A 26,268-nucleotide genomic window follows, 5' to 3' on the forward strand; every position below is an offset into this window, starting at 1 on the left:
GGGCGCAGAGTCTAAGCGGCAAACTTGCTCCTCCGCCGCAGCTCCGGCCCCTTCCTCTTGAACACGAAAGGAATGGGCGCGAGGATGCACGCGATGCCGGCGAAGAGGCAGGTTGCGCCTTGAACGGTCGCGGCGTGGTAGAGCTGGAGGGCGAAGAGGGGCTGTCCGGGAATGAAGGCGAGGGTCAGCATCTTCAGCCCGCCCGTCTGGATGGTTGAACGCACGAAGACGCTGCCGATGAGCGCACGAGAAGCCATACCCGCCGCGAGAGCGGACGCGGCGTGCGTTTCTGCAGGGCATGGGAAAGTCAGCGCCAATCGACGTTCAGGGGAGCAAGCGACGCACGGTAGACGTCCGTCAAGTAAGGTATGAACGCCGTGAAGACGAGCAGGACGCCCAAGCCGAAGAAGAACTCGGCGATGCAGGGCACGATCCAGTGGACGTCTGTCCGGCAGGTCAAGGAGGGGTTAGCGGGGTTGATCCGTCAAGGAGAACGTAGGACGCTTACGAGGGTACGGCGCGGTGAAAGCAAAGAGGAACAGGGAGCTGCCAGGCGAGATGTCAGGTGCGGCAACGAGAAGGGAAAGGAAACGAAACGAAACGGACAGAGGAACGGTGATAGCGCCCGGGTAGCCGAGCGTCAGCCTCGCCTCGGCTGGGATTGTTGTTTGACCGCGCGCTTGAGCAGCAGCGAGGGCCTTGGTGTACGCTTTGGCTGTGAGCGCGAGTTGCGAAGGTCAGCCCTCCTCGAGTCTGGCCGTCTCGTTGGGACTCAGGCGCGACGTACTCGATACGAGGATCAGGCCGACTGCGCCGACGAGGAAGCCGAGGCCGAGCGAGATGTAGGTGAGGCCGTAAGAGGTGATGGAGAAGTGCCTCTTCTCGAGCCAGACGACGGTGAAGGCCTGTGAGAGGGAGCCAGTCGTGAGCTATGCGATCTTCAAGGTGAGAAGTAAGGAATGCGCACTTCGAAGAAGCCATAGCTGAGGCAGGAGAGTCGATCGAAATAAGTCAGCACAGTCCTGCCATCGCGCGAAGTAGCGCGACTTACAGGACGCCGTAAAGCACGCTCAGATAGATCGACACGAACAGCACGACGGGTTCTGCAGGTGCCGCGAGGTCAGTGAGCTCGTGAAGGATGGACTCGGCAACAAGCGCTCGCACCGGTGAAGAGGAAGACGAACGGCCGAGCGAGCGCCTGCTTGTACACGCCGAGAATAACTCGCCATCCACCAGACTTGACCTCGACCGACGCCTCCTTCGCGAGTCGCCAGCGGTGGAGGGTAGGATGATGCGTTTCCGGAACGAAGGCGACGAGGATCGAGGTGACCGTCGAAAAGATGGCCATGACGCGGAGGTTCCAGCTGTCGAGGCATGGATGCGAGGTCAGTCAGGATGGGATGCTGCTACCGTCGCTGAGAGCGCGCAGGACGGTGGGAAGAGAGGTGAAGCGCAACTCACCGGAAGCCAGCATCGTTCTCGATGAAAGCGGAAAGCAAGGGTCCGATCGACGGCCCACCGAAGGCGCACATAGCATCTGCAAGAGACACGCTCAGTGAGTGAGGATGGGCATCGTGAAAGCAGCAACGCACAGAGAACGGTAAAGGGTCCTCGAGTCCGAGGAACGGTAAAGTCGCCAATGGACGCAGGAACGTTATTGATGCTCGCCGAGGCGAAGAAGCCAATCAAGAACCGGAAGACGAGGAGGGCGCCGATGTTGTTTGCGAAGGCGGCTCCCCAGGAGAAAGCTGTGAACGGAGGGTCAGCCAGCCACTAGGTCATGGAGGCGAGGGGGGACTTGCCGACGTAGAAGACTCCGCAGACGATGTAGACCGCCCGACGACCGTAGAGCTCAGACGAAGGAGCGCACAGCAGAGGTCCTGCTGCGAATCCGAGAACGGTGAAGGTCACACCGGCAATGGCGAGTTCCTGGCTGACGTCGAAGCGCTTCATCAAGGCGGGCAGTGAGGCGACATAGGCGGTCGAAGCGTAGGTGAGGGAGAGTACCCAGACGCAGAGTACTGAACGAACGAGAGTCAGCGACGAGGGAAAACGGTCCCGATTCGAGCCTGCTCACCGATATCGACGATCTGGGAGTTGACTAGAGGTTAGCATGCGATAGAGAGACTAGTCAGGAATAGGAGACTTGCAATCTTCTTGCCGGTTGGCCAGGAAGCTGGATTGAGCGGGTCGTCGTGCGGCAGCCGGCCGTTAACGAGCTCGCCGCCTTTGACGACGACGTCAGTTGATGCGGCCCCGTCGTGCGTCGAAGACTGCCCTACGGAGCCTTCAAGCTGCTTCTCAAGGTCGGCGTCGAGTGCGAGGTCCGGGTTCTCGACGCTTGAGGTCGGGGTGGAAGGGAGAGCTGGCGTTTCGTCTCGCAGAGTTGTCATATTGTCGTTCTCGTTGAAAAGGATGCAAAGGAAGCAGAAGCGCGAGCAAGAGAACCCTCAACAGCCCCGCCAGACCGGTCAGTCGAAGCCAGTCAGCCGGAGAGCGTTCCGAGGCGCGGGAGGATGAGCGAGCGAGCTGGCGATGCGCGCCAGAGCTGTCGTCGAGCCGCGCATAGCTACAGAGGTCACGCTGAGCGATGTTTGAAGCGGCAGAGATGCACAGAAAGACCCGGGGCGACGAAGAAGGCGGGGAGACGTTGAACACGGGGAAGTTTGGGAAGGTCAACGAGGTCGAGCGGAGTCCGCAACTTGGTCGCTTCCTTCGGGGCAATCTGTCTGCGCGCTGGGTGACCCTCGCTTCGTATTGACATTGACACGCAGCGTCAGCTCAAAGAGCGGTTCCTTGACGAGGCAGAGGAGAGCCCTTCAAGTCTTGTCCCTCGAGCGCCCTGGACGACGTCAACAGCATGACGTAGTTGAGCAGGCGCGAATGAAGCGGGGTCATAATGAGAAAGCAAATGCACCCGCAATCGGCGAGTTCCTTCTGTCAGGGAGTGCGGAGAGTTGGCGGAGAGCGAAAGTGCGCTCACCTGGAATTGGGATTCGCTCACAGACGATCAACTGTGGCCCCGACCGACGCAAGCACCGCAGCGCAACGAGTGTCGTCGTCGTGTCGAAGCCAGCGGACGCTTTCCTGCTTTTCTCCTTTCACAGCACCAGGCTCTCTTCGCTCTTCACGCTCTCACCGCGACACCCCGCCTGCAGTGCGTCCCTGCCAGAGCCCAAGACTCGTCGTCGCTGAACTTCCTTGCTCACCTGTTCTTCCCGGGCAGCCCGCCCACTCGCACTTCGTCCCCGACCGACCCCCTCCCCCTCCGTCGCCGTTCGCCATGATCAACGCATTCCACTGGCTCGGGACTTTCCTCTTCCTCAGCGCGATGGCGCTGCTCATCGTCGCATCCGTACGTAGTCGCCGCCGGAGCCTCTGCAGAGTCGCGAGACTTTCGCTGACCTCGTCACGCCTCGTCTCGTTCACAGGTCAGTAGCCCCATCTGGGACAACGGTGCGCTCCTTTCCCTCGTTCTGACATCCTCAACGTACTGAGCGTCGTCGCCCTTGCAGTCGGATTCTTGCACGGCTCCTTGAACGGCCAGCGATTCACCTTCGGAAACTGGTGCGCCCAGGCGCTCTTCCCGCTTCACCAGCGACGGCGATTGACGTTTGAGGTTCGTCTCCAGGGGCTACTGCATTGCCGGACGATGCTCCAAGACGATGCTCGGATACGACCGCGGCATGCTCAACAGCGCCGCCGGTACCAACCTCGCGGGCAACGCCATCGTCTCGAAGCTCTCCAAGACGCTCATCCTCACCCCGATCTGCGCCGGCCTCGCCTTCATCGCCCTCCTCTTCTCTCTCTCGACCCACCTCGTCATGGGCATCCTCGCGTCCCTCTGGGGCCTCCTCGCCCTCGTCGCGACCTGCGTCGCCCTCGGACTCGAGCTGGGCCTCTTCATCACCGCCAAGAGGCGCATCAACCGCATCCCCAACTCGCACGCCTCGCTCGCGTCGTGCATCTGGCTCGTCGTTGCCGCCGCCGGATGCCTCCTCATCGGCTCCTTCCTCGTCTGCTTCACCCGTCACCGCCGCTCCCGCCGTGACCGCGACGTCGACTACGCCGCGTCGTACCCTGCCATGCGCTCGACCGCCGAGGAGCCTGTCGCTGCCCCCGTCGCCTCGGAGACGTACTCGACCGGCGCGCGCACCAGCACCGTCGGCTCGACTGGCCCGCTCATGGCCGACACGACGCACCACCACCACCACACCGGTGTCGCCGACTCGACCGACTACAACAACATGGGCGCGGGATACAACTCGAACCACACCGCCGGCGCGGGATACAACACGGGCGCAGGCTACGACAACGGCGCAAACTATGCGAGCGAAGGCACCCAGCCTCTTGGCCCGACCACCGAGTCCGGCGTCAAGGGCCACTGGTGGCAGCGCAGCCGCTACTAATCGCCTCCCAACACTAGCACTCCGTTCCTCTTTCGTTCTTTCTCCCGCTTGAACCCGTCCTATTACCCTTAGTCACCCTTTCTGTTCTGGCTTTGTCCTCTCCCCCCAGCTCCCCTTAATCGCCGGACATTCCTCACCCTCGCTCTGTACATAGCAGCCTCATCGCCCTGTTGATCCATAACTTGTCTCGTCGCCTACCTTGCAGTGCAGGACTCGCTTTCACACACGCATGCACACCCTGGAGACTGAGAAGGTCGATGCGAAAGCGGCACTACATCTTGCAAGGATGAAGGCGAACAACAACAGCGTAACGAACGAGAAATGTACTACTTGAACCACATGCGGTCTGTCTTGAACCGCCAGCGGACTTTTTGCGCCCCTTCATCTCGCACCGCATCAACGACGACGTCCCAAGCCGGTCCAACATCGCCTGCTTGGACGCCGTCAGGTCCTGAGCGAGCGTAGACGGTAGTGAGGTTGCCGAGGCTGCCGCGGAAAAGGCCGGCGGTGAGTTGGGTGAGGAGGACGGGGTCGCCTGAGCGGAGGAGCTTGAGGTGGTCGGAACTTGCGAGGGTCGGGAAGAGGCGGGCCTATACGAAGGGAAGTCAGCCCGACATTGAGATTTGCGTGAAGAGCGGTACGCACCCCGTCTGCCTGGTCAACGTGCACGAGGATCCGACTCGAAGGATCCGTCTCGTCTGCGAGGGCGAGCACAAAGTCCCATTCGTAGCGGACCTCGCCGTGATCGATGCAGGCAAGCTCAGTCGCTTGTAGCCTGGCCAATGAGTTAATCAGCACGAGGCATGCGAGGTGAAGCAAGATAGGACCCACTCGCGCTCGCATTTCGGACACGTTGCAAGGATCCACTCCTCGATCTTCTGCGGCATGTAGCCGACGACGCGGACCTTGAAGCAGTACGTTCCCTCGCTGTTGAGCTGGACGGCGGGAGCGATAGGCTGGACGGACAGGCCGGTGGTGTCGGCGATGGGAGCTGCTCGGGCGAAGGTCAGCTTCACGTCGGACATGGATGCACGAACGCGCGTACCAGGCGCAAGCGCTGCTGTCGGAGCGCTGAAGACGGGCGCGAGAGCGTCGCTCAGACCCGCAAGCGAGTTCCAGTAGGCTTCGCGGCGCCTGAAGGAAAGAAGGTTAGCGTCGGCCGAGTCTCCAGAAATTGAGCACACGCACATCTTGAGCTCTTTATACCAGACTCGGTCGACGCCGCTCCCGTCAAGCAGCGTGACATCGCGGTTGTGAGGATACTTCTCGTCCTCGACCATCGTCGCCTCGAGCAAGTCGCTCCCGTTGAGCTTCGGGCGGATATTGCGCAAGCTCACCAACCGTCCCTTGAGTTTGTCCTCGTGAAATGCGAGCAGCGGGTCGTTCTGCGCGCCAAAGATCGATACCTGAAGGACGCGTTGGCCTGCGACGCGGACGGACGAGTCTGGCTCGTAGTGCATCAGTTGGTCGTTGATGGTGTAGTCGGTGATGTAGAGGATGCAGGCTTCGTTGCGGTGGACTGGCTGGCCGCGGTTCAGGATGTGCGGGTTGTAGAACTTGACGATCTGCGAGCGAGCGAAGGTGAGCGCGAGGATACAGCGAGAAGGCAGCGGACTCACCTCGCCGCGCGTATCGCAGAACTCGTCAGGGTTGATCGCCTCGATCTTCTTCATCTCCCTGCCAGACTTGCCTTTGACGAGCGCCTTGCTGATAACCTTGGCGTCCTTCGCCTCGCCCGTCCCGACGCCCGCCTCCGCCGCATAGTTTGGCAGGACGTTCCCGAGGAGATCGTACGTGCGAGCCCACCGTGCGAGGTCGCGAGCGTAGCGGAGCTCTTCGAACGTGAGGGAGGGAATGGAGCGGACGGTCGAGAGAGGGAAGGACTCGTTTGTCGGAGGCGGGTCGGAGAGGAACTTGTCGGCGGGTAGGACGCGGTAGTTGCCCTTGTCCTTGTAGGCGACGCAGACGTTCTTGTCCTTGTTCCACTGTACGGTGAGCGATTGTCAGCGGCTGCTCGACGATGGCGCTGCGTTTTGTTCTTACGTTCAACTGCTGGATCACCGCGATGTCGCCGTCTTGCATGACCGGCAGGTGCTCCTTCGTCTGACCGAAGAAGCGCACGCGGACGGGCTCTGTCGCCATAGTTGGGTCGTAGAGGTCAAGGAGGATCGTCCAGTCTGTCGCAAGGAACGTCAGCGCTTTCTCCCGGGCATACGAGCTGCGGCTCACCGCCTGTCCCGCCGCGAGCTTGTGTTGGTTCTGCTGCGACGACAGCCATCCCAATCACGCAGATTCCAGGCGAGTTCTTCCGTCCAGGCAGGGTGTTGAGCGCGACGTATTCGCGGTCCGCCTGCGCGCCGAACTATCAGCCTCAACATCACAATCGAGAGACTACTCGCTCAACGCACCGTATTCAACCCCCATTCGGTGCGCTGCACCCTCTGCCTCTTCTGCGGCGGTTCCCTCCCCTCGCCGCTCGCGACACTCGACGCCGACCGCTTCAACTTCCGCTCCTTCTGAGGCGGCGACACACTCTTCCTCAGCACAATCTTCGGATCAAGTGCCGGAACCGCATACTCCGTCTGCGCCGCTTTCGAGTACGCCCCGAGCTGTTTAAGTTTGGCGCGAGCGAGCGAGTCAGGTTGCTGAGAGGGCGACTGGTTCGAGAGTTCCGAGAGGGCTGAGGGGGTGCGAGAGAGAGGTTGACGAGAGGGCGGGAGGGTGTCGGCGGGTTCAGGAGAGTCCGAGGCGAGGTGGAAAGTCGCTTTGGTAGACGCGGGTCGGTGTTTCTTCGTGGCTTTCGCGGCTGTGGCGGTCGTGACAGCGTTAGCGGTCTCATTGTGCCTGTTCTGAGCGAAGAAAACTCACAGGAGAAGCGGAACGTCTCCCCCTTCTTGCCCGTAACCTGATCCACCCAAGCGCCCTCAATAACCTCATCGAAAACAACCTTGAGCTTCCTCGCGCCCGGCACCACATCTCCCTGCCTATCCCTCTGCTGCCTCATGACCTCTACCCGCTCACCCCCTCTGCTCTGGACAACCATCAACCTCCCGATCCTCTCTCCAAACACCTCGAGCGCCTCCTTCGCCCACACCCCGCGCAGCTCGAAGAAGACGGTCAAGCCATCCGAAGCGAGTGAGAAGCCGCCGAGGTTTGTCGAGCGCGAGAAGGGCGAGAGGGAGACGAGTTTGCCCCGGAGTTGGGTGTGGGCGATGAGGGGCTTGTTCGGGACGAGCGTGTCGAACGGGAGCCGCGACACCTGTTTCGCCATGAGAGCGTTGGAATAGAGCTAGCGAGCGGTCTCGCGAGCCCAGCGATGCGAGATGAGCGGAGTGGTCGAAGCCAAACAACTCGACGGACTTCGCGCGGCGCGACGCAAGTCCCGGCCAGGTGACATCGAAAGAAGCTCTTTACAAGTGAGAGTACACCCGCAGACAACGCTATTTGTACAGTGAGAGACAGTCTACAACTTGGCGTTGACCTCGGCGGCGAGGAGGGCCTTGAAGGCGTCCTCGTTCTGCTGCTGCGGACGGCCGATGAGCAGTTGTTCGTCTTGTGCGAGCTGGGCGAGCGCAGGGGCATAGAGCGTCTCCTTCATCGCTCGAAGAACCTGCAAACAAGCGGCCATCAGGACCGTGCGGAAGATGACGAAGCGAAACCGGCACTCACGCCTGTCTCGGACAATGGCGCCAACTGGACCGCCTTCTCGAGCGCCTTCTTGATGGTCTCCTCGCTGCCGGTACCCTCGACGACCTCGTCGACGAGCCCGTCCTTGAGCGCTTCGGCCGAGGTGTACTTGTGCGCTGTGAGCATGACTTTGCGGACGACGGGCTCGGAGAGGCGCGCTTGGAGGACTGAGGCCATGCCGGCGGGGCTGTGGGAGCGGCACGTGGTCAGTTCAGAGTTGTGAGGAGAGCGAGAAGGCGAAGAGTCGAGAGAGACGGGCGGAGAGCGGACAAGCAGGAGAGAGGGAACGCGCGACGCACATGGGCGCGCCGAAGAGGAGCTCGTTCATGCTGAGCCATGTCCGGTCGGGCTGTTCGATGCAAACAGTGTCATGAGGCGACGCGCGAGGACACAAGAAGCGTACGCACCCTGCAGATCCTCCAGTCGCAGGCGAGCGCCAAACACAATCCGCCAGCATAGCAATGCCCATTGATCGCCGCGACCGTCTTGATGGGATAGCTCATCAACCTCGCGAGTAGCTTGTAATAGTAGTCCTTGAAGAAGGTCGGGTACTCGGCGAGACAGGCGAGTTGCAGCCCGTTCGAAAAGAACTTGCCCTTGGTCCGTTCGCCGGTGAGGACGAGCGCGCCGCCTTTGTTCGTCCCCTTGTCGACGGCTTTGTGCCAGGACAATTCCACAAAGTCGAGCGCTGGGAGCATCTATCCGCCGCAACGAAGGATCAGCGAGGGAGACGGGTCGCTTGAGAGTGAGTGAACGCACCGCCTGCTTGATGAACTCTGGCTCGAGCCTATTGTCGGGGAAGTTGTGCATCTCAAGCAGCCACACTCCGCCCTCTGCGCCTACGGGCGTCGTAACCGTGACCCAGGGATCTTTCGCCGAGCGAGGGAAAGCGCGCGATGCCATGGCGAGTGAGTGGGTGTAGCTGAGCGTGCGTGTGCGTGTGTGGAGCGGTGCGAAGAGCAGGCGAGTCGCTGGGCGTCCCAGGAGCATACAAGGGCCGCAGGTGAAAGGGAAGTCGGCAACTCTCGAGTTGGTGGGGCCGGGTCAAGGCCAAGGGGGAACGGCGATGAGGACGAGTTGGTATCCATCTCTGCCCAATACAGCTTGTGCATCTACGCACATTCATCCCTGTAACGCCCACCATCCAACAACACCCGCTACGACTGCCGTACTCAGGAAGTTGACCTGGTTGTTGCTCAGGACGTCCCAGCCCGAGCCCGGCACACGCACGATCTTCTCCTCCGGGTGTGCAGGAGACGGATGAGGAGAGTGGACGACGAGCGAGCGGGTTTGGGAGAAGTAGGTCGGCTGGAGGAGGGCGCCGAGGAGGGAGTCGAGCTGCGAGAGGGTGAAAGCGATGTTAGTTCCGGCCAAGCGTGCTCCCACGCCCTTCTGCCATGATGAGCAGCTAAGAGGGACGAAAAGCAGGTCGCGCCGAACTCACCATACTTCCCCCGAACCCGCTCAACGCCGCGACACCCGCGACCTCGACCAACCTTCCCATCCCGCACGCTTGCGCCTGCCCCTGGACCACCAGGCTCACGACGGCCAACACGCCGACGAGCAATCCTCCGAGAAGAGAGACGAGCGTGCCCCAGGATGATATACCGCCGTTTGTGCCGCGGCGACAGGGGCGGAGGGTGGTGAGGAGGATGGGAGGGCGGGAGGAGAGGATGCCGAGCTGTATACCTAGAGAGTCAGTCTTCTCAACCACGACGACATCGCTGGTCTCCACTACAAAGCCAGAATCAGCGAGAGCGCAGAGGCGAGCGACTGACCTCGCTAGCGAACTGTTGAGCCCGATTGTAGTCAGTCGTCGAGGCTTCAAAAGAACCAGGCGAATCTCGCACCGTATCGCCGCAGCAAGCCGCCCAGAAAGCCACGGCCGCCAATACCAGCGCCCTACTCACCCTCTCTCCTCCCTCCGCTCCATCCGCTACAACACACCACCTCCCATCTTGCTCCCAGTTCCTCCCGCCGACTTCACCCGAGAACAAGTAGCGCCACGAAGCGGCACAGAGCGTGCCGAGTAGAGCGTTGCAGGCTACTTGGGACGCGTTGCGGTTGCCGCCTGTTTTGGCTTTCGGAGGAGGCGCTGAAGAGGGGGATGAGGGTGTGGAGGTGTCGGGTGCTTCGTAGGTTGCTTTAATGGCTGCTTTGACCTGTCATTGCAACGGACGGAGCCCATCAGCTCACACGCACTCCTCCGCCAACGCATCCTCGAACCTGGAAAGACCGCCCGTGGCGAACCAGAGCACGCACCTTCGTAGCCCGACTTCCCGCGAGATAGAATCCGAGCAAGCACACCCCAAACACGCTCAACGGATTCGCCAGCGCCGTGTAGCCGAGAGTAGCCGCTGCGAGGGCTCCGGAGGTGTTGAGCGAGCCGGAGCGGGTGCCGCGATAGGCGACTAGGGTGGCGAGAGCTAGAGAGATGGGGTGGATATGCATGATGCTCGACACGCGTCTTTGAGCGGTGTGCGAGCGAGGAGAAGGTGAGTGGGAGATGTCAAAGTTGCGCGAGGCGAAGCGGCGGCTTCGACAGCTCGTTCGACAGCGTGGACGGGTGTAGCAGCGTTCAGAGCACTCTAAACACTGCTGCAAGCCACGCAATCCCGCCCATCGCAAAAGGCAGCGTCGTTCGCCTCGTCCTCGAAAGTCAACTTGCGGGTTGGCCTCCTCCCGCTCACCACACCCGCTAAACTCGCTCGACGGACGCTGTACCAGCTGTTTCAAGCCCACGAGGCCTCGTAATCGGCCACAAGCCCGAGTCTGACGCGCGCACTCTCAGCCAGAGCCGACCTCACCTGACCCCCCCTCGACTCGGCCTCTCGCTCGCAACCCTCCTCGGCAGGCTGTTCGACTCGCCCAACCTCCTCAACAATGGCCTCTGAGCGTGTCGAGCTAGTCCAGCAGGTGGAAGGAGCTGGGACGGGAGGACAAAGCGAGGCTCGACCACCCTCACGCCCCCACTCTCGTCGCTCGGCATCCCCTTCACCTCCTCGACGCAGCAAGCGAGACGGCACAGACGACGAGGAGGACGTCGACGATACGTACGGGGTGAGAACCGGGCAGGAGGAAGGGGGGGAGGTCGAGAAGAGACCGTTCTTCTTCCCGCCGCTTTGGTTGAGCAGGAGGACGGCATGTGTGATGGAATTGAAGAAGGCGGGCATTCGCAGCGTGCGTGGAGTCCCGAGCTCACTGCGGAGCGAAGCTGACTTTTTCAGCGCAGGTCGCCGACGTGGGATGCGGCGCCGGAACCCTCCTGTCAATTCTCACCCTGCCAGCGTACCACAGAGACGACTTCCCTTCGCTCTACCCACCCGCGCCGTGGGAGTCTCAACCTTCTTCTCCCGCGCCCTTCGACACTCCCGCCCAGCCACCTCAGACGAAGCAAGAAAAGCTCACCGTCCTTCGCTCAATTCCGCGTGTCCCGCCGAACGAGAACGAGCTGCACCTGCGGCGACTCATCGGCATCGACATCGACCGGGCCGAGTGCGAGTTGGCGGCGAAAGTCGTCAAGGCGCCGACTGAATCGTCCGGCTCGTCGCAGCGGTGGGAGGACCTGTTTGTCGAGATTTACGAGGGAGGCGTCGAAGTGCACAACGACGCGCTCCTGAACGTCGAGGCCATCGTCTTGACCGAAGTCGTCGAGCATCTCACGCCTACTGCGCTCGCTCGCCTCCCGAATCTCCTCTTCTCCGTCTACTCGCCCCGCCTGATCGTGATCACCACTCCAAACCACGCCTTCAACCCTTACTTCGTCCCCTCTCCTCCGTCTACCTCTCGCCGACGACCTCGCCATTCGACTACCGGCACCGACGACGAGGAGTCGCATCTCCACCTGGACCCCTCAGGCCGGACGAACCGCGTCTTCCGCGACGCGACCCACCTCTTCGAATGGACGCCCGAAGAGTTTCGCTCGTGGTGCGGAGAGGCTCTCGCGGCTCACTCGAGCGAGGACGAGTACGACTTGCGCTTTACGGGCGTCGGGTCGCTCGCTTCGTACTACTCGAAGACCGAGACGGGCGAGGTCCAGTTCCCTCCGCCGTCGCTCGACAAACACCCTGCCCTCGCGTCGTACCCTACGTCCGTTGCACCCCCCGAAAACCCGCGCGAGTTCTTTGCGACCCAAATCGCCGTTTTCACCAAGCGCTTCTCCGGCGAACCCGAGCGCTCGCCTCGCAGCGCACGACCCGTCCCGCTTCCTTTCTTCACGCCTTCGTCCGCCTCATCCGCGACCACCTCCCCCTCATCCGCCACGATCCCCCTCTCACCCGCCGGCTCGACCCGCCCTCCCCTCGGCTCTCGTCAATCCTCCGCCCTTCCGATCCCTCACAAACTCGTCTACTCGACGACGCACCGTGCCGATCTCGCTTCGTCTTCCCCCGCCTCTTCAGCCGAACTCCTCTCCTCCCTCTCACTAATCTTCCTGCACAAACGCCGTGGAGACACCATCTCCCTCTCGGACCTCTGGCGCAATCTAGAGCTGCGCGAAGCGTGTGGCGGAGAAGTTGGGAGAATGGTGGATGCGCTTGTGGAGGACGACGAGGAGGGCGAGTGGGAGGTTAGTAGGTTGGGAGAGGGGGAGAAGAAGGGGAAGGATGCGTTGGGTGTTAGGTGGAGGGTGTATGAGGAGCGGTTGGAGGAAATGTGTGCGGAGGAGGAGCGGGAGAGGCTGGAGCAGGGAGACGAACAGGAGCAGGACGAGCGGGACGAGGAGGAGCAGCTCGAGCTGAGTGAGGATGAGGGCCACGCTCGTCACGAGGCAGAGAAGCAGGATAGCCCGTGGGGAGGACGAAGCGGCTGGGGTGCGGGTCAAGGGAACGGCGGACAAGAAGGAGGAGCGGCGGGGCAGGATTGGCGCGTAGCGCAGGAGGCGGCGCAGGCGCAGCCGAGGGGGAGCGGCTGGGCAGATGACGAGTGGTAGTCGAGACGTCCTCGACGCAGCGCATCCTTCTTCGCATCGCGTACAGCATTCGCAACTTGCAGACATTCCCTTCGCATCGTTGCCGTCGGGTTCAGCCGTACGGGTTCGACAGTTGTCCTGCTCCTGCGTGTGACGGCGCCATCACCGTCCTCTCCGCGTCAGCGCCAAAGAGAAAAGCGAAGGGTCCGTCAATGTCGAGAGCGGAAGGAGGACGACCTGCTGTTCGTCTCGCACCGCAACTCCGCTTCCTCGCCCCGCTCGCCTGATCCGTCCGCATCGCTCGATCGCTCCCGCTGGAACGAGGGAACGGGCGACGGAAGCTTCGACAGGATACATTGAGCGTCTCGAAGCGGGAAGAGAAGCGATCGAGTTGAGGGTGGTCCAGGGTTGCGCGGCGGGCTGGCGGGCGTGAGCGGGTGACTGTGCGCGACGAAGACGGGTCAGGAGCAGCCCACAAGCTGTTCGAGCAGTCTTGCGCGGCGCCCGTCGACGGGGTTCCTCGCGCCTCCTCCTCGACAGCGCCGCCAGACGCCCAATCTCGCTCGCGTCTCGGCAGGGCTGTTTGCCTGTTCTGCGCACGCGCACTGCGCACGCTGTAGATCCCTGCGCGGGTCAAGGGGCCGTTCATTCCGGATCGCGCAGTTCGCTCCCTTTCCCTTCCTCCTCGGGGAGTTTCTCCTGGCGAACAACTTGTCGCAACCACGCGCGTCTCACGCTGCTCGGACAAGCGGAGGATGGCACAGACTGGGCGCGACAGCGTCCCTCGATGGACAATCCTGCCCGGGCCCTCCTCCTGACCGCTCCTCTCCCGCTCACCACACCTCGAGCGCACGCGGTCGCCGCTCCGCTCGCTCACTCACACGCTCGTTTCTGTCGCCAGCGAGGATCGCCAATCGCGCCTTTTAGAGCCCGTCGCAGCGCCCGTTCACTCAGGCTTCTTCGACCATGCTCCGCTCTTTCCTCCTTCCACTCCTTTGCGCCTGCCTTCTGGCGGCTTCTACTGCCAATGCGGCAGTCTTCAACTGTGTCGGGTGCGTGCGCAGTCCCGACCGTCATATCAGGACACAAGCTGACCTGCCTTCCCTCTGCAGCGGTTCAGTCGTCCGTCCGGCCATCATCTCGCAGCAAAGAACTCTGCTGATCCCTCCTGCCCGCAACAGTACATCACAGCCCACGCCGACGACGACCTTCTCTTCCAGAGCCCGACGGTCCTGCAGGATGTCCAGGCGAAGAACTGCGTGACCAACATCATCCTCACTGCCGGCGACAACGGCGGCGGGCTCGCCTACGCTCAGAGCCGCGAGCAAGGCAATCAGGCGGCGTATGCGTACATGGCCAGCGCGAACAACACGTACACCGAGTTCAAGGCCGTCTTCGGCGGCCAGTCGGTGCTCGTCCGCACGCTCAAAGCCAAGCCTAACGTCCAGAAGGTCTTCTTCCGACTTCCCGACGGCAACCTCGCTGGACAAGGTTACGCCGTCACGGGCTACCAGTCGCTCCGCTCGCTCTACTTCGGCACCATCCCGTCCATCTCGTCCATCTCGGGCGACGCCACCTACACCCTCGCTACGCTCAAGCAGGCCATCGGCCAGATCCTCACCGCTCGCAAGCCCGTCAACATTCGCACGCAGGACTACCTGAGCGCGTATGACGGCGGCGACCACGCCGACCACTTGACGACCGCTCGCTTGGTCAAGGAAATTGCCGCGACGTACGCGTCCTCGGCTAGCCTGTCGGGCTTCATGGGCTACCCGATCCAGGTCCGCGCAGCTTTTTGACGCACAGTCAGACGCTAATCGCTAACGCGACTTTGCAATGCAGAACCTCGCGCCGACTCTCTCGATGAACTCGACCCTCTTTAATCAAAAGTCGACCGCCTTCTTCACCTACACGCCCTACGACCCCGAGGAGTGCCAGTCGCTCAGTGCCTGCTCGAACCGCGGCGAGTACTCCTGGCTCCAGCGGTCTTACGTCGTCACCTCCGCCCTTGCGACGACTTCGAACGACGGCGCGGCTCTCGCCCCGGCAACTGTTCCGAACGGCACCGACATCGCACTTCAGGCTGTTGCGACCGCCAGCTCGGTCGCGCCTGGCTCGTCGGCCGGCGCCGTGAATGACGGCGTCTTTGGCGGCTACCCGGGCAATGAGACGGCGGAGTGGTCGTCGAACGGCGAGAAGGCCGGTGCATGGGTGCGCTTGACTTGGAAGACGCCGGTCGTTGTCAATGCGGTGGTGCTCTACGACAGGTGCGCACGAGCGTGTTCGCCCCGGCGGTTCTCAGCTAATGCTTGCCGCTTCGCGCAGGCCCAACACCGACGACTGGCTCACCGCCGGCACGCTCACCTTCGACGACGGCAGCGTCGTCTCCTTCACCAACCCGATCAACGACGGGACAGCTTCGAAGATCGCTCTTCCGAAGACCAACTACACGACCTCTTCGCTTCTGCTCACGGTCACGGCTACGAGCGCGAGCACCGTAAACATCGGCTTGTCGGAGCTGCAGGTCTTCGGCACCGTTTGCCCGACTTGCGTCGTCGCGTCCCCCTCATCCACCGTCTCAACGGCTAGCTCAGCAGCTTCCTCGCCATCCTCCACGGTGTCGACGTCCTCTGCCGCTCCCACATCTTCCGCCGCCCCGGTCATCTCGGGCGACCTCGCGCTGAACGCGACCGCTGGCGCCTCGAGCTGGAACGACCAGACAACCCAAACTCCGGACAAGGCGATTGACGGCGTTGTTGGCGGGTACACCGCTGCCGGCGGAGACTACACGAAGGAGGCGAGTCTGCCAGCTCTCTTCTTTACCGCAATGAGCTGACGATTGCCGCGCAGTGGGCCACACTCGGCGAAGGCGTCGGCGCTTATCTGACCCTCACCTGGAACGCCCCGATTGTCGCGAATCGCATCGTTCTCAACGATCGTCCAAACCTGAACGACCAGATTCTCGGTGGCAAGCTCAACTTCAGTGACGGCTCGACGCTCGTGACAGGCGTCTTGAACAACGACGGCTCGGACACAACGCTCGAGTTCCCGGCAAAAACGTTCAGTTCGCTCTGGTTCACGGTTACGTCCGTCTCGAATACGACTCTCAACATCGGCTTAAGCGAGTTCCAGGTCTACTACGTCTCAACCGCTGCGCCCAGGTGAGTTGCCTTCGTCTGGGCGCTTCTCAACTGCCGCTCACCGCCCTGCTTCTCCACCAGCAGCAGCGCAAGCGCTTCCTCAACTCAGACTTTGACTTCTTCCGCCGTCACCACGGCGTCCGCAAGCTCGTCCACGTCGAGCGCATCTTCGGCCACCTCGTCCGCGACCAGCGCCACCTCGTCTGCGCCTGCCGCAACCTCCAGTACGCCCTCGGCGACCTCGCTCGACCTCGCGCTCAACGCTACGGCCGGTGCATCAAGCTGGAACGACGCAACGACGCAAACTCCGGCAAAGGCCATTGACGGGGTCATCGGCGGCTACACGGCTGCTGGAGGAGACTACACGAAGGAGGTGCGTCTCGAATCGCTTCTTCTCCCGCATACGGATTGCTTACGGCTGCTCCTGAGCAGTGGGCGACAAACGGACAAGGCGCAGGCGCCTACTTCACCCTCTCTTGGCCGACTAGCATTACTGCGAACCGGATCGTCTTGTACGACCGGCCCAACCCCAACGACCAGGTCAGCGCTTCTTCCTCTCCATCCACCTCGAAAGTCAGCTGATGATTCTCTGCAGATCCTCTCCGGCTCGATCGCCTTCAGCGATGGCTCGACGCTCGCTATTGGTGCGCTCAACAATGACGGATCGGCTGCTACGTTCGACTTTGGCGACAAGTCCTTTAGCTCGCTCAACTTCAGCATCACGTCCGTGTCGAGCACGACCGTCAACATCGGCTTAAGCGAGTTCCAGGTCTACTACGCTTCTGGCTCCTCAGCGTGCGCTCTTTCCCATCCCTCTTCTCGACTTCTTTTCGCTGACATGACCCCGTACTGCCGCAGTGCGCCGAGTATTGCAGCGTCTACGCCCGCGGCGACAACCGCTGCGTCGAGCACAACGTCTGCTTCGGCAACGACGTCTGCAAGCCCGACCCCTTCGCCCGCAACCTCGGCTGCAGCTTCGTCGACTTCGACCCGCACCACGATCGTTTTCTCCTCGACTCCGACCGCATCCTCGAGCGCACCTAGCTCGACAAGCCCGTCGGCGAGCCCGACTTCGAGTTCTGCGCCGGCACCCAGCTCGACCAGCTCATCGGCGAGCCCGACTTCGAGTTCTGCGCCGGCACCCAGCTCGACCCTCTCCATCTCCGGCTCGCCCGACCTCGCGCTCAACGCCATCGCGAGTGCCTCTAGCTGGAGCGCCGCAAATTCGCAGACTCCCGACAAGGCGATCGACGGCGTGATTTCGGGTTACAAGGAAGACGGCACGGGAGATTACACGAAGGAATGGGCGACGAACGGCGAGGCTGTCGGCGCCTGGTTGTCGTTAACCTGGTCGAGCCCGGTCACGATCAACCGACTCGTCTTGAACGACCGCCCGAACCTCAACGACCATATCCTCGGCGGCGTCGTCTCCTTCAGCGACGGCTCGAACGTGACCGTCTCGGCGCTCAACAACGACGGATCCGACACGACCTTCAACATCGCGCAACGAACGATCTCGTCGCTCAAGCTGACCGTCACGAACGCCAGCTCGACAACGCTGAATATCGGTCTCAGCGAGTTCCGAGCGTACTTGATCTAGGCGGACGTTGTGTCTAGTCGTGCTGTGCCGTTCTATAGACTTTCCTGTTGTACTCGTAGTCGGCTCAAGAGCCGCGGAAAAGCATCGTGTGCGAGCCAGACGGATTGAGCGAGAATATCGCGCGAGAGACGAGAGGGAGGAAACGAATGGATACAGCTAACAAGGCGGATCAACAACAAAGAGTGGCGAGCATGGGAAGCTGAAGAGTCATCTTCTAGCGCGAGGCGAGCCGTCTACGACGCTGCACTGCTCCGTCTCCGCCGGTCGCGCAGCTCAATCTCCTCGGCCTTCTTCTCCCCCCTCGTACTCCGTCCCTTCTTCTTCCCGACGCCCTGGAACCACAACCTCCATCCAACACGCAACGCCGCCCTGACGATCCCAACAGGCGGGACGAGCCAGCTAACGACCCAACTCCACCCTGCCCGCTTGTGTAGCTTGGCGACGACCGAGTCGACTTGGTTCTGGAGGTCGCCGATCGGTCCCGAGTTGTCGATCACGTAGTCTGCGTAGTCGAGCTTCTCGGAGAGAGGGCGTTGAGAGGAAAGGCGGGCTTGGGCGTCGGCGAGGGAGAGGTTGTTGCGTGAGCGTAGTCGCTGAAGTTGCAGGATCTCCGAGCTGCATGCAGTAGATCGCCATGGAGAACGCAGGCGTCAGCTGCATGGGCTCATGGACCGCGAAGAGCGAGCGAAACGCACCAATAGACCACGACGATCGCTCCGCACAGCTTCCACAGTCCAGCCTCGATGAGCAGCGGCGCGTCGACGACGCAGATCTTCTCGCCTCTGAGCCACGCCTTTGCGAGTTCCCACGCCAGCAACCGCCTAACAGCCGGATGAACGATCGAGTTGAGGACCTTGCGTTCCTTCTCGTTGTTGAAGACGATCGAGCCGAGCGCTTCTCGGTTGAGCGTCCCGTCTGGTCGCAGAATCGAGTCTCCGAAGTGTCGCACAAGCGCCGAGAGCGCGTACGATTCGGGTTCGACAGCGACGCGAGCGAGGATGTCGAGGTCGATGACGGGGACGGCGTGGGACTTGAGGAGCGAGGTGACCGTCGACTTGCCCGATGCGATGCCGCCGGTCAGACCTACGACGAGCATGAGCGCGGTAGAAGCGGAGGAAGCGAGCTGGTCGAGTTCAAGGGGCGAGTGGGGACAGCCGCCCCGGGTTGGCCTTCGCCTGCTCACTCGTCGCCGCTTGCTGGTGTGTGCGGGCTCTTAGGTCGCTCACAGACGCTCACATGCACAGCCGAATCCACTACCGCGCCGCCGCGAGCTCTCCTCGTTATTCCTCACGATCTCCCGATTCTCATCAGCCGAAGGATGGGAGGCGACAATAGGCGTCTAGCGGGCACAAAGCGGGGCGGCACTACCTTCAGGTAGTGCTAGGATGTACGCGCAGCCAGACTTCGGGTCGCATGCGGCTGAATCAATCGACTCGCCGCCCTCGACTTGCTTGCGGCGAGTCTCGCATCTCGAAGAGCTCTGCAGATTCTTCGCCATTTGACGGCACATCTAGCTCTTACGTCACTGCAGCACGCCGGTCCAGCCGGTAACGCTCAGTACGCCGTACCGAAAGTGTGCACCTGGACCATCTCCGGCCGCTGCTCCTCCTCGCCAATCACGTAGTTCCCGCATGCGCGCATCAACTCGCGCTTCCGTCGCCGCGCTTCCTGCTTCCGCCGGTACATCTCGTCGACGTCGACCAGCTCACCGTACACCTCGCGTTCCTCGAGGCGTGCTGGCGGTGCAAGCGGGAGGGAAACGGGCGAGAGGGAGTCGACGGAGTAGCATTTGGAGAGGCGTGGTCGAGAGAGGGCAGGTGACGAGGGGCGGCTGAAGAGAGTGGACGACAGGGAAGGCGAGGTTGGCCGCGGCAGGGAGAAGGACGAGAAGCTGGACAGGCTCGAGATCGTCGACCAGCGCTTCTGTCGCTTCGAGTTGACGTTGAAGGACAAAGATGACGAAGGGCGCTGCGCCATGAAGCCAAATGGGGTGGAGGGACGAGGCGAAGCGGTGGGAAGAGGAGAAGTTGCTCGTCGTCTGGGTGCCGATGGGAACGGCAGGGGTCGTCCGAGGTAGTAGTGCACGCCCACTGTCACAGAGGAGGTCAGCAGCTGTCGACGACGCTGAGGAGGCCAGCAGAGGAGACGAACCTTCTGAACCGAAGATCTCCCGAGCGACTTCTTCGAAGGTGAGGAGGTCTTCTTGACGAGGTCGCTTCAGCTGGCGGCGATCTTCCATGCTCGAGCGGCAGCGGAGAGGGACGCGGAGGAGGACGCAGTGAGCGAGAGGCAAAGCAGCAGAGGAGGCAGAGGACAACGAGCTGCTCGCCAGCGCGCGTCTTCCCACTTCCTCGTCTCTCTCTTCCGCTTCCGGGCATCAACCGAACACAGTTCGCGACTCCGTCATGCGCATTGAGGATCCGTCGCTCGTCCCGGTGTGTGGACCTCTTTCCGCTTCCAGGAGAGGCGGGCCGTCGCGAAGCAAATGTCGAGGCTGGCTTGTTCTCGACGGCTCGGGCGTACCGAAGGAGCCTCAACTTTATTCGCAAGCAGAACAGAGCGTCGAAGCGGAAGAACGAAGAACTTCGCTCGACGTGAGCTTCTCAGACTTCGCCTCCCACTCTTCAGTCTTGTCGCAGTGCTTGTGGTGCAGAAAAGCAACGTTATCAACAACAACACAGCATTAGACGCGCTGCGAGAAACCTCAATCACCGCGCCTCCGTCGCTAGCGACGTCCGCCTGCCTTTCCGCCGCATCCGCTCTTCTCTCGCTGCATTCCCACTGGACATGACCGTCGCATACTCCGCTGCGCTGATCACCGCGAACTCGGAAACTGGTCGTGGTTTGGGCGCGGGCTTGGCTGGTCGGAGGTATGGGAGCGGAAGGGAGATACGGCGAGAAGGAGATGCTTGTCGCGAGGACTGCCGGGATATGACATCGTGCGGTGTGGCGGTCGATGTGCTGGTGGAGCTTAAGGACGATGAGGTGCTGCTTGCGGACGAGCGGCGGCGGAAGAGCGTTGCTAGCGAGGGGAAGTGTGCGCTTTGAGTGTCGCCAGGAGGCGAGGAGGGGATTTCCGAGTGTGTACCGCTGTAGCTTGATGGTAGAGCCTCGCCGACGTCCTTGTAGAGGTCAACGGCTGCAAGGTGAGCCAAAAAATCAGCGTGAGTCGGGATGCCACTGAGAGAGCAGGCGTACCTCCGCTTCGTCGCTGGTAACCTGAGGAAGCGCTCGTCTCGGGTTTTGTCGCATCGTGCAACGAGGATGGACGTGTGTACTGCATGGATCTTGTGGGCGGGGCGAGGTGCGCGAGGGCAGATGAAGCAGAAGGAGAGCGCGAAGCTCGAAAGAAGCGCAGCGCTTCATTGACCGAGTCTATGAGACGGATCAGCGCGAGTTCGGACCAGCGAAGCGCGAGCAGACGATCCGTCCGAAGCGCATCTAGAGTGATCGACTGTAACCCACGGTAATGACAAGGCCAGTCGACTGCCCGTCCTGGAAATGCGAGCCTCAGGAATTGACGAGGGAACAACGGTGTAGCGAAGAGCTGTCGCCAGCGTCGTCGAGACTCAGATGGGTCGCGAAGGTCGAAGGCGACGAGTAGGGATATGCTCGTTGGCGGTCCCTGGGCAGGCGCGCGAGGGAAGCAGGGGACTGAGCCGCGGACGCGCAGGCTGCGAGACCAGAGAAGCCTTTGCGGGCGGCACTTGGTGGCGGCAAGGGATGCAGATCAATCGGTCGTCTAGGGCGAATAGTCCTGCCAGATCCGACTGTCGAAGTTCTCGACGAGAAGGGGGTCTTTCTGCAGAAGAGGGGGTCAGGCTCAACAGCCCGCCAAAGTAGGCGACGAAGAATAAGGGTCCTCACCCTGTACAGTCCCTGCCAGTTCGAAAAGCCGTCTCGCAGCACGAGCACCTCCTGCCCGCCTGTCTGACCCGTCGATAGATATGGGTTCGGAGAGAAGTTCCTCGCCGACTCTGCGGCCCCTTGCGCGGTCGAGGCGGACGATTGTGACGCAGACGAACCGAGCGCGGGGACAGAAGGTTGTGAGGCGGCGAGAGCTTCGGCGTAGATGCGCGCAGCTTTTGGACCGCGAACTTGCGAGAGCGAGCAGTGGAAGACGACTTTCGGCACGCCTTTCAGTTGCTGGACCAGGTCGGTGACGGACTGCTCAGTTCGCTTCTCGCTTGGTGCACGGATTGCGCCGGGACTGAAGACGAAGGATTGGTCAACGAGGAAGGGAGTGAGACGGGGTGAGGAGAAGAACGCACATATTGCCGCCTCGGTAGTCGTCGTCCCGCACATCGACGACTGCATAGTCCTTCCCAGCTTTCCCGTTCCTCACCAACTCTGCGACCTCGTCGTGGTTGGCGTAGCGGTAGTTCATCGCGCGAGAACGCAAGGCAGTCAACCTGGCGGCGGCGGCGTGAAGGCGTGGAGGGACGAGCGTGGTGTAGGCTGTGCGTCGTAAACGCTGATGAAGATCGCAGCGAGCTGCAAAGCGGTGTTTGGAGCGGATGCAGCGGACGGCAGGAGGGAGAGGGAGAGAAAGCGGGGTCAGGCCTGTCCACACACCTCGCTTGCGGCTAGATTGACTGCCACAGCGCTCTGAGAAGTGCTACTGGCCTGCTTCGTACGGTCTCGCTGCTCCTCAACCGCCGCAACCCTTTCATCGACATCCCTCTCTCTTCTCGTCATCGCTCCCGCCCACCTCGCCAGCAACCCCCTCTGTGAGTGATAGTCTCTGCTTTCACGCTTCGGTCACGGGCCTGAGGAGTATGGACGCGCCGGCGCATTCATCGGAACCGGCGCTGTGGAGCTGGACAACCCGGTCATTGTGCGGGACGAGCCCTCGATGCGGCGGAAGGGGGGCGGAGTGCGACGCATTGGAGGGCAGGGAAAGCGTTCAAACACGCACACGAGCAGCCTAGGACATGAGCTGATCCGCTCTTCACCCTTGCAGCCCGCCCTTCCCGCTCGCTCCCCCACCTCACGCCGCCTTTCGCCTCTCACTGATCCAGCATGGAGGCCCTGTTCTTCAACTCGCACTCGGGATACCTGGAAGGTGTGCTGCGCGGATTCAAGGCGGGGCTGTTGACCCAGGCGCAGTACTCGAACTTGACGCAGTGCGAGACGCTTGATGGTGAGCCTTTCGAGCTGCCTGTCCGTTCTGCAACTGAGCTGACGTTCGCAAACGGTGCAGACTTCCGCATGCAACTGTCCGCGACCGACTACGGCAACTTTCTCGCAAACGAGACTCCCCCCATCTCGACCTCGACAATCGCAGAGAAGGCGACGCAACGGCTAGTCGACGAGTTCAACTACATCCGAAGTAACGCGACAGGACAGTTGCGCAAGTTCCTCGACTACATGACGTGAGTTGCCGGACTTGTCCTGGTCGAGCTTTCTTCCGCTGACCCGCTTGCCTCACCCAGCTACGCCTACATGATCGACAACGTCGTCCTCCTGATCTCCGGTACACTGCACGAGCGCGACACACATGACCTGCTCGAGCGGTGTCACCCTCTCGGGACCTTTGAAACGATGCCGGCGCTATGCGTGGCGACGAACGTTGAGGAGCTGTACAACACGGTGCTCGTGGAGACGCCCTTAGGTGCGAGACTAGCTCACTGAATTATGCGCACAAGCTGATTCGGTCTTTGAGCCGCAGCCCCCTACTTCCGCGACTGCCTCTCCGCACAAGATCTCGACGAGCTGAACATCGAGATCATCCGCAACACCGTTCGTTCCCGCGCTCGGCTCGCTGACGTGGCTCAAGCGTACTGACGTTACGGTCGCGCAGCTGTACCGCTCCTACCTCGAAGACTTTCACGACTTCGTCATGTCCATCGGCGCACCAACAAGCGACTGCATGTCGCCCATCCTCAACTTCGAAGCCGACCGTCGCGCGCTCAACATCACGATCAACTCTTTCGGTACCTCGCTGTCGAAGGAGCAGCGCGGCAAGCTGTTGCCCAAGCTTGGCCGGCTGTACCCCGAGGGCACGCTTGCGCTGAGTCGGGCAGACGATGTCGAGCAAGTCAAGGCCGTCATCGACCCGATCGTCGAGTATCGACCATTCCTCGACTCGGCAGGCGCAGGCGGAGCCGACAGCAACCCCAGCGGGACGGGCGCAGGCGGAGGCGGCGGCGCGTCGGCAGCGAGCCTCGAGGACCACTTCTTCCAGTACGAGGTCGAGCTCAACAAGGACGCGTTCCTCCAGCAATTCCAGTTCGGCGTCTTCTACTCGTTCTTCAAGCTCAAGGAGCAGGAGATTCGGAGCTTGACGTGGATTGCCGAATGCATCGCGCAGAACGCGAAGGACCGGATCAAGTGCGTTCATGCTGGCCGACTCGCTTCCGTGACAGTCACTGACAGTCAGGTGTCCTCACACAGCGACTTCATCCCGACTTTCTAAGCCGGTCTTTCGCCTCGTTCATCGCACGCCTTCCTCGCTTTCTGTCTTCCAGTAGTCTTCGCAGTCACCTGTCATACTCATTGCGCACTCAGTGTTACCTTTGAGGGTCCCGCGACAAAGCAAACCTCGGCTTGCGTGCTCCCAACCGACTCCCAGCTTCGGCCTCTGCAAGCTGGGCACGTCTTCAGCTAATTAGGAGGGACAGCATATTTTGACAACAAAGAGGAGAACAGACATCACGCCCGGTAACTACGTCTGCATGGCCGCCGCATCCTCGCTCTTCTTTACCAGCCCTGCCTCCTGAAGCGACGGAAGCCAGAAAGCCTGCGGGACTAGCAATGGGTCAGCACCCGCACCCGATGAGATCCGCACCGGCTGCGAGCGTCCAGGCGCGCCAAGAGCGAACGAAAAGCCGACTGACCAGCTCGAACCCAGCGCTCGCCATCATCGCCTGCCTCGGGTTGAACGCCAACGCCCTGCTCGGTCCGCCAAGATGGCCCTCGAAGCTCGTCATCGGATGAAGCGTGCACTCGGGACCTGGTGCTGGTCGAGACGGGTACAGCTTGGCGAGTTCGGCTTCGGGAGGAGCTACGTCCCAGACGTGGAGGCGGCCGTCGACGGAGCCTGCACGCGAGCTAAAATCAGCCCAGGCCTGCAGATCGTGTACGAGTACGGGACGCACCTGAAACGACGTAGCGGCCGTCTGGCGTCCATCGGACCTCTTCGCTCGAGATGCCTGCAGCGGGTTCCATCGGACGGTCGTAAGGAGCGGTGATGGCGCGCTCGAGCCCAGTCGCAATCTGCTCAGGCGGACCTGCAAGCGGGAATAGTTGGTCACGAGCTGGAGGTGAAGCAAGGCGAGATAGCTCACATTCGAGACGAGCGACGACAGTTCCCTCGAACGAGTCCAGCACGTAATGCACGTCGCCCGAGGTGCCGACCAGCAGCCACTTGCCGTCGTTGCTGAAGCTAACGCTCGTGTAGATCGGCGTTCGAGGCGGGTACGTCCGTTTGCGCAGTACGGGGTCGTCGATGTGCACGCACAAGAACGGCTGCTTGTCGAACTGCGAGAGGTCGTAGAGCATAACGGTGGAACGGAGGTTGAGGACAACGGCGAAGACGGTGCCAGAGGGGTCGTAGGCGACGCAAGGGTGGCCGGCGACGTTCAGCAGGCCCTGCTCAATCGGAATGGTCAGTCGTCGCTTGGGAGGGGGTTCAGATTCCTGAACGTACCTGGGCGCTAGGTGCTCGCAGGTCCCACAGCCGCACGGTGTCGTCCGTCGCGCCGGAGAGGAAGGTATCGTCGACAGGCGACATTTGCAAGGCGGTGACGCTTTTTGGAGGACGAAAAGGTCAGCTTGACGCCGTTACGGAAGAGCGGCGACACCCACGGCTTCTTGTGGCCCTTGAAATACCGCAGGTAGTTGTTATCATGCAAGCTGAGGTACCGAATGTCGTCTGCGAAGATGTCGAGATCAGCCGGGAAAAGGACGGAAGTATATGTCCACGCCCACCGTTGCCTTTCGTACTCGCGTAAATCACCGTGCTGCTCTTGTGCGTAAAGCGTGCGAGGTGAACGCCGTACTTCTTCGAGTACAGCTGCTTCTTGTGTCTGTCGCGGAGGAAGGGGTCGGATTGCTGGTTGGCGCCTGGCCGAACCCACCGAGTTGCTCCCGCCATCGCGAGAAGGATTGACTCACTTGCCCGTCCGCACGTCGAACAGCTGCATCGTCTCGTCTTCGCCGCTCGTGATGAGCATCTCCCCCCGGTCGTCGAAACTGAGGCTGGTATAGCTCTTCCCTTGCTCGTTGTGGCTCTTGAAGACCTTGGACAGCTTCCAGCTTTTCTGTTGACCGTACGCGCGTCAGCGAACGCCGCTTCAAGCTGTTGTCGAGCAGTAGAAGCTCGCTCACCATGACCGGAGGAGTGAGGAGGACCGACGATGGCAAAGACGTGGGGGCGGCCGCCGTCGATGTGGATGCAATCGCTTCGGTCTCCATAGTTGTAGCAGAGCCTCGGACGAGCAAACGGAGCGGTGGGGACTACCTGGACGCGGCCAACATCCTGCCTCTCGCCTCGACCACTCACAACTTCTCGCTCACTGC

General features: G+C 61.7%; 12 protein-coding genes across 12 annotated transcripts; 4 read left to right on the forward strand and 8 right to left on the reverse strand.

Moving 5' to 3' along the window:
- Positions 1-11: 11 nt before the first annotated feature.
- On the reverse strand, positions 12-2,393 carry RHTO_04295 (MFS transporter; the record flags this gene model as incomplete). Its single annotated transcript, XM_016417963.1, has 14 exons — positions 12-161; positions 225-289; positions 346-444; positions 509-546; positions 607-715; positions 788-905; positions 968-983; positions 1,052-1,103; positions 1,165-1,364; positions 1,462-1,537; positions 1,593-1,748; positions 1,845-2,021; positions 2,078-2,101; positions 2,147-2,393. The coding sequence occupies 14 exons, from the start codon at positions 2,391-2,393 to the stop codon at positions 12-14; spliced, it is 1,527 nt and encodes a 508-aa protein (XP_016270640.1).
- Positions 2,394-2,590: 197 nt separating this feature from the next.
- RHTO_04296 (Pal1-like protein) lies at positions 2,591-4,409 on the forward strand (the record flags this gene model as incomplete). Its single annotated transcript, XM_016417964.1, has 6 exons — positions 2,591-2,693; positions 3,108-3,157; positions 3,227-3,355; positions 3,432-3,456; positions 3,516-3,567; positions 3,632-4,409. The coding sequence occupies 6 exons, from the start codon at positions 2,591-2,593 to the stop codon at positions 4,407-4,409; spliced, it is 1,137 nt and encodes a 378-aa protein (XP_016270641.1).
- Positions 4,410-4,735: 326 nt separating this feature from the next.
- RHTO_04297 (telomere-binding alpha subunit central domain protein) lies at positions 4,736-7,680 on the reverse strand (the record flags this gene model as incomplete). Its single annotated transcript, XM_016417965.1, has 10 exons — positions 4,736-4,999; positions 5,055-5,184; positions 5,241-5,400; positions 5,455-5,543; positions 5,598-5,974; positions 6,029-6,394; positions 6,453-6,586; positions 6,639-6,759; positions 6,818-7,215; positions 7,278-7,680. The coding sequence occupies 10 exons, from the start codon at positions 7,678-7,680 to the stop codon at positions 4,736-4,738; spliced, it is 2,442 nt and encodes an 813-aa protein (XP_016270642.1).
- Positions 7,681-7,872: 192 nt separating this feature from the next.
- Positions 7,873-8,999, reverse strand: RHTO_04298 (enoyl-CoA hydratase/isomerase family protein; the record flags this gene model as incomplete). Its single annotated transcript, XM_016417966.1, has 5 exons — positions 7,873-8,019; positions 8,079-8,283; positions 8,396-8,445; positions 8,504-8,794; positions 8,856-8,999. The coding sequence occupies 5 exons, from the start codon at positions 8,997-8,999 to the stop codon at positions 7,873-7,875; spliced, it is 837 nt and encodes a 278-aa protein (XP_016270643.1).
- Positions 9,000-9,218: 219 nt separating this feature from the next.
- On the reverse strand, positions 9,219-10,547 carry RHTO_04299 (uncharacterized protein; the record flags this gene model as incomplete). Its single annotated transcript, XM_016417967.1, has 5 exons — positions 9,219-9,434; positions 9,541-9,777; positions 9,875-9,886; positions 9,947-10,258; positions 10,359-10,547. 5 exons carry the CDS (start codon positions 10,545-10,547, stop codon positions 9,219-9,221), a joined length of 966 nt encoding a protein of 321 aa, XP_016270644.1.
- A 432-nt stretch (positions 10,548-10,979) lies between these two features.
- Positions 10,980-13,026, forward strand: RHTO_04300 (small RNA 2-O-methyltransferase; the record flags this gene model as incomplete). The annotated part of the gene is made up of 2 exons (XM_016417968.1): positions 10,980-11,276; positions 11,329-13,026. 2 exons carry the CDS (start codon positions 10,980-10,982, stop codon positions 13,024-13,026), a joined length of 1,995 nt encoding a protein of 664 aa, XP_016270645.1.
- Positions 13,027-13,971: 945 nt separating this feature from the next.
- Positions 13,972-17,745, forward strand: RHTO_04301 (uncharacterized protein; the record flags this gene model as incomplete). Its single annotated transcript, XM_016417969.1, has 10 exons — positions 13,972-14,057; positions 14,118-14,127; positions 14,187-14,786; positions 14,848-15,272; positions 15,331-15,802; positions 15,856-16,166; positions 16,227-16,518; positions 16,578-16,685; positions 16,741-16,940; positions 17,004-17,745. 10 exons carry the CDS (start codon positions 13,972-13,974, stop codon positions 17,743-17,745), a joined length of 3,246 nt encoding a protein of 1,081 aa, XP_016270646.1.
- A 233-nt stretch (positions 17,746-17,978) lies between these two features.
- On the reverse strand, positions 17,979-18,841 carry RHTO_04302 (dephospho-CoA kinase; the record flags this gene model as incomplete). Its single annotated transcript, XM_016417970.1, has 2 exons — positions 17,979-18,360; positions 18,441-18,841. 2 exons carry the CDS (start codon positions 18,839-18,841, stop codon positions 17,979-17,981), a joined length of 783 nt encoding a protein of 260 aa, XP_016270647.1.
- Positions 18,842-19,299: 458 nt separating this feature from the next.
- Positions 19,300-19,984, reverse strand: RHTO_04303 (uncharacterized protein; the record flags this gene model as incomplete). Its single annotated transcript, XM_016417971.1, has 2 exons — positions 19,300-19,835; positions 19,897-19,984. 2 exons carry the CDS (start codon positions 19,982-19,984, stop codon positions 19,300-19,302), a joined length of 624 nt encoding a protein of 207 aa, XP_016270648.1.
- A 1,503-nt stretch (positions 19,985-21,487) lies between these two features.
- Positions 21,488-22,132, reverse strand: RHTO_04304 (M-phase inducer phosphatase, protein tyrosine phosphatase; the record flags this gene model as incomplete). Its single annotated transcript, XM_016417972.1, has 3 exons — positions 21,488-21,547; positions 21,613-21,955; positions 22,017-22,132. The coding sequence occupies 3 exons, from the start codon at positions 22,130-22,132 to the stop codon at positions 21,488-21,490; spliced, it is 519 nt and encodes a 172-aa protein (XP_016270649.1).
- A 635-nt stretch (positions 22,133-22,767) lies between these two features.
- Positions 22,768-24,163, forward strand: RHTO_04305 (V-type H+-transporting ATPase subunit AC39; the record flags this gene model as incomplete). Its single annotated transcript, XM_016417973.1, has 6 exons — positions 22,768-22,888; positions 22,949-23,120; positions 23,181-23,359; positions 23,417-23,487; positions 23,549-24,078; positions 24,142-24,163. 6 exons carry the CDS (start codon positions 22,768-22,770, stop codon positions 24,161-24,163), a joined length of 1,095 nt encoding a protein of 364 aa, XP_016270650.1.
- A 249-nt stretch (positions 24,164-24,412) lies between these two features.
- Positions 24,413-26,163, reverse strand: RHTO_04306 (WD repeat protein 82; the record flags this gene model as incomplete). The annotated part of the gene is made up of 9 exons (XM_016417974.1): positions 24,413-24,487; positions 24,585-24,787; positions 24,846-24,977; positions 25,035-25,338; positions 25,397-25,496; positions 25,555-25,621; positions 25,678-25,775; positions 25,864-26,009; positions 26,077-26,163. 9 exons carry the CDS (start codon positions 26,161-26,163, stop codon positions 24,413-24,415), a joined length of 1,212 nt encoding a protein of 403 aa, XP_016270651.1.
- Positions 26,164-26,268: the final 105 nt, after the last annotated feature.

This window comes from Rhodotorula toruloides (genome assembly GCF_000320785.1).
Source record: "Rhodotorula toruloides NP11 unplaced genomic scaffold Scaffold27, whole genome shotgun sequence".
NCBI classification, from domain to species: domain Eukaryota; kingdom Fungi; phylum Basidiomycota; class Microbotryomycetes; order Sporidiobolales; family Sporidiobolaceae; genus Rhodotorula; species Rhodotorula toruloides.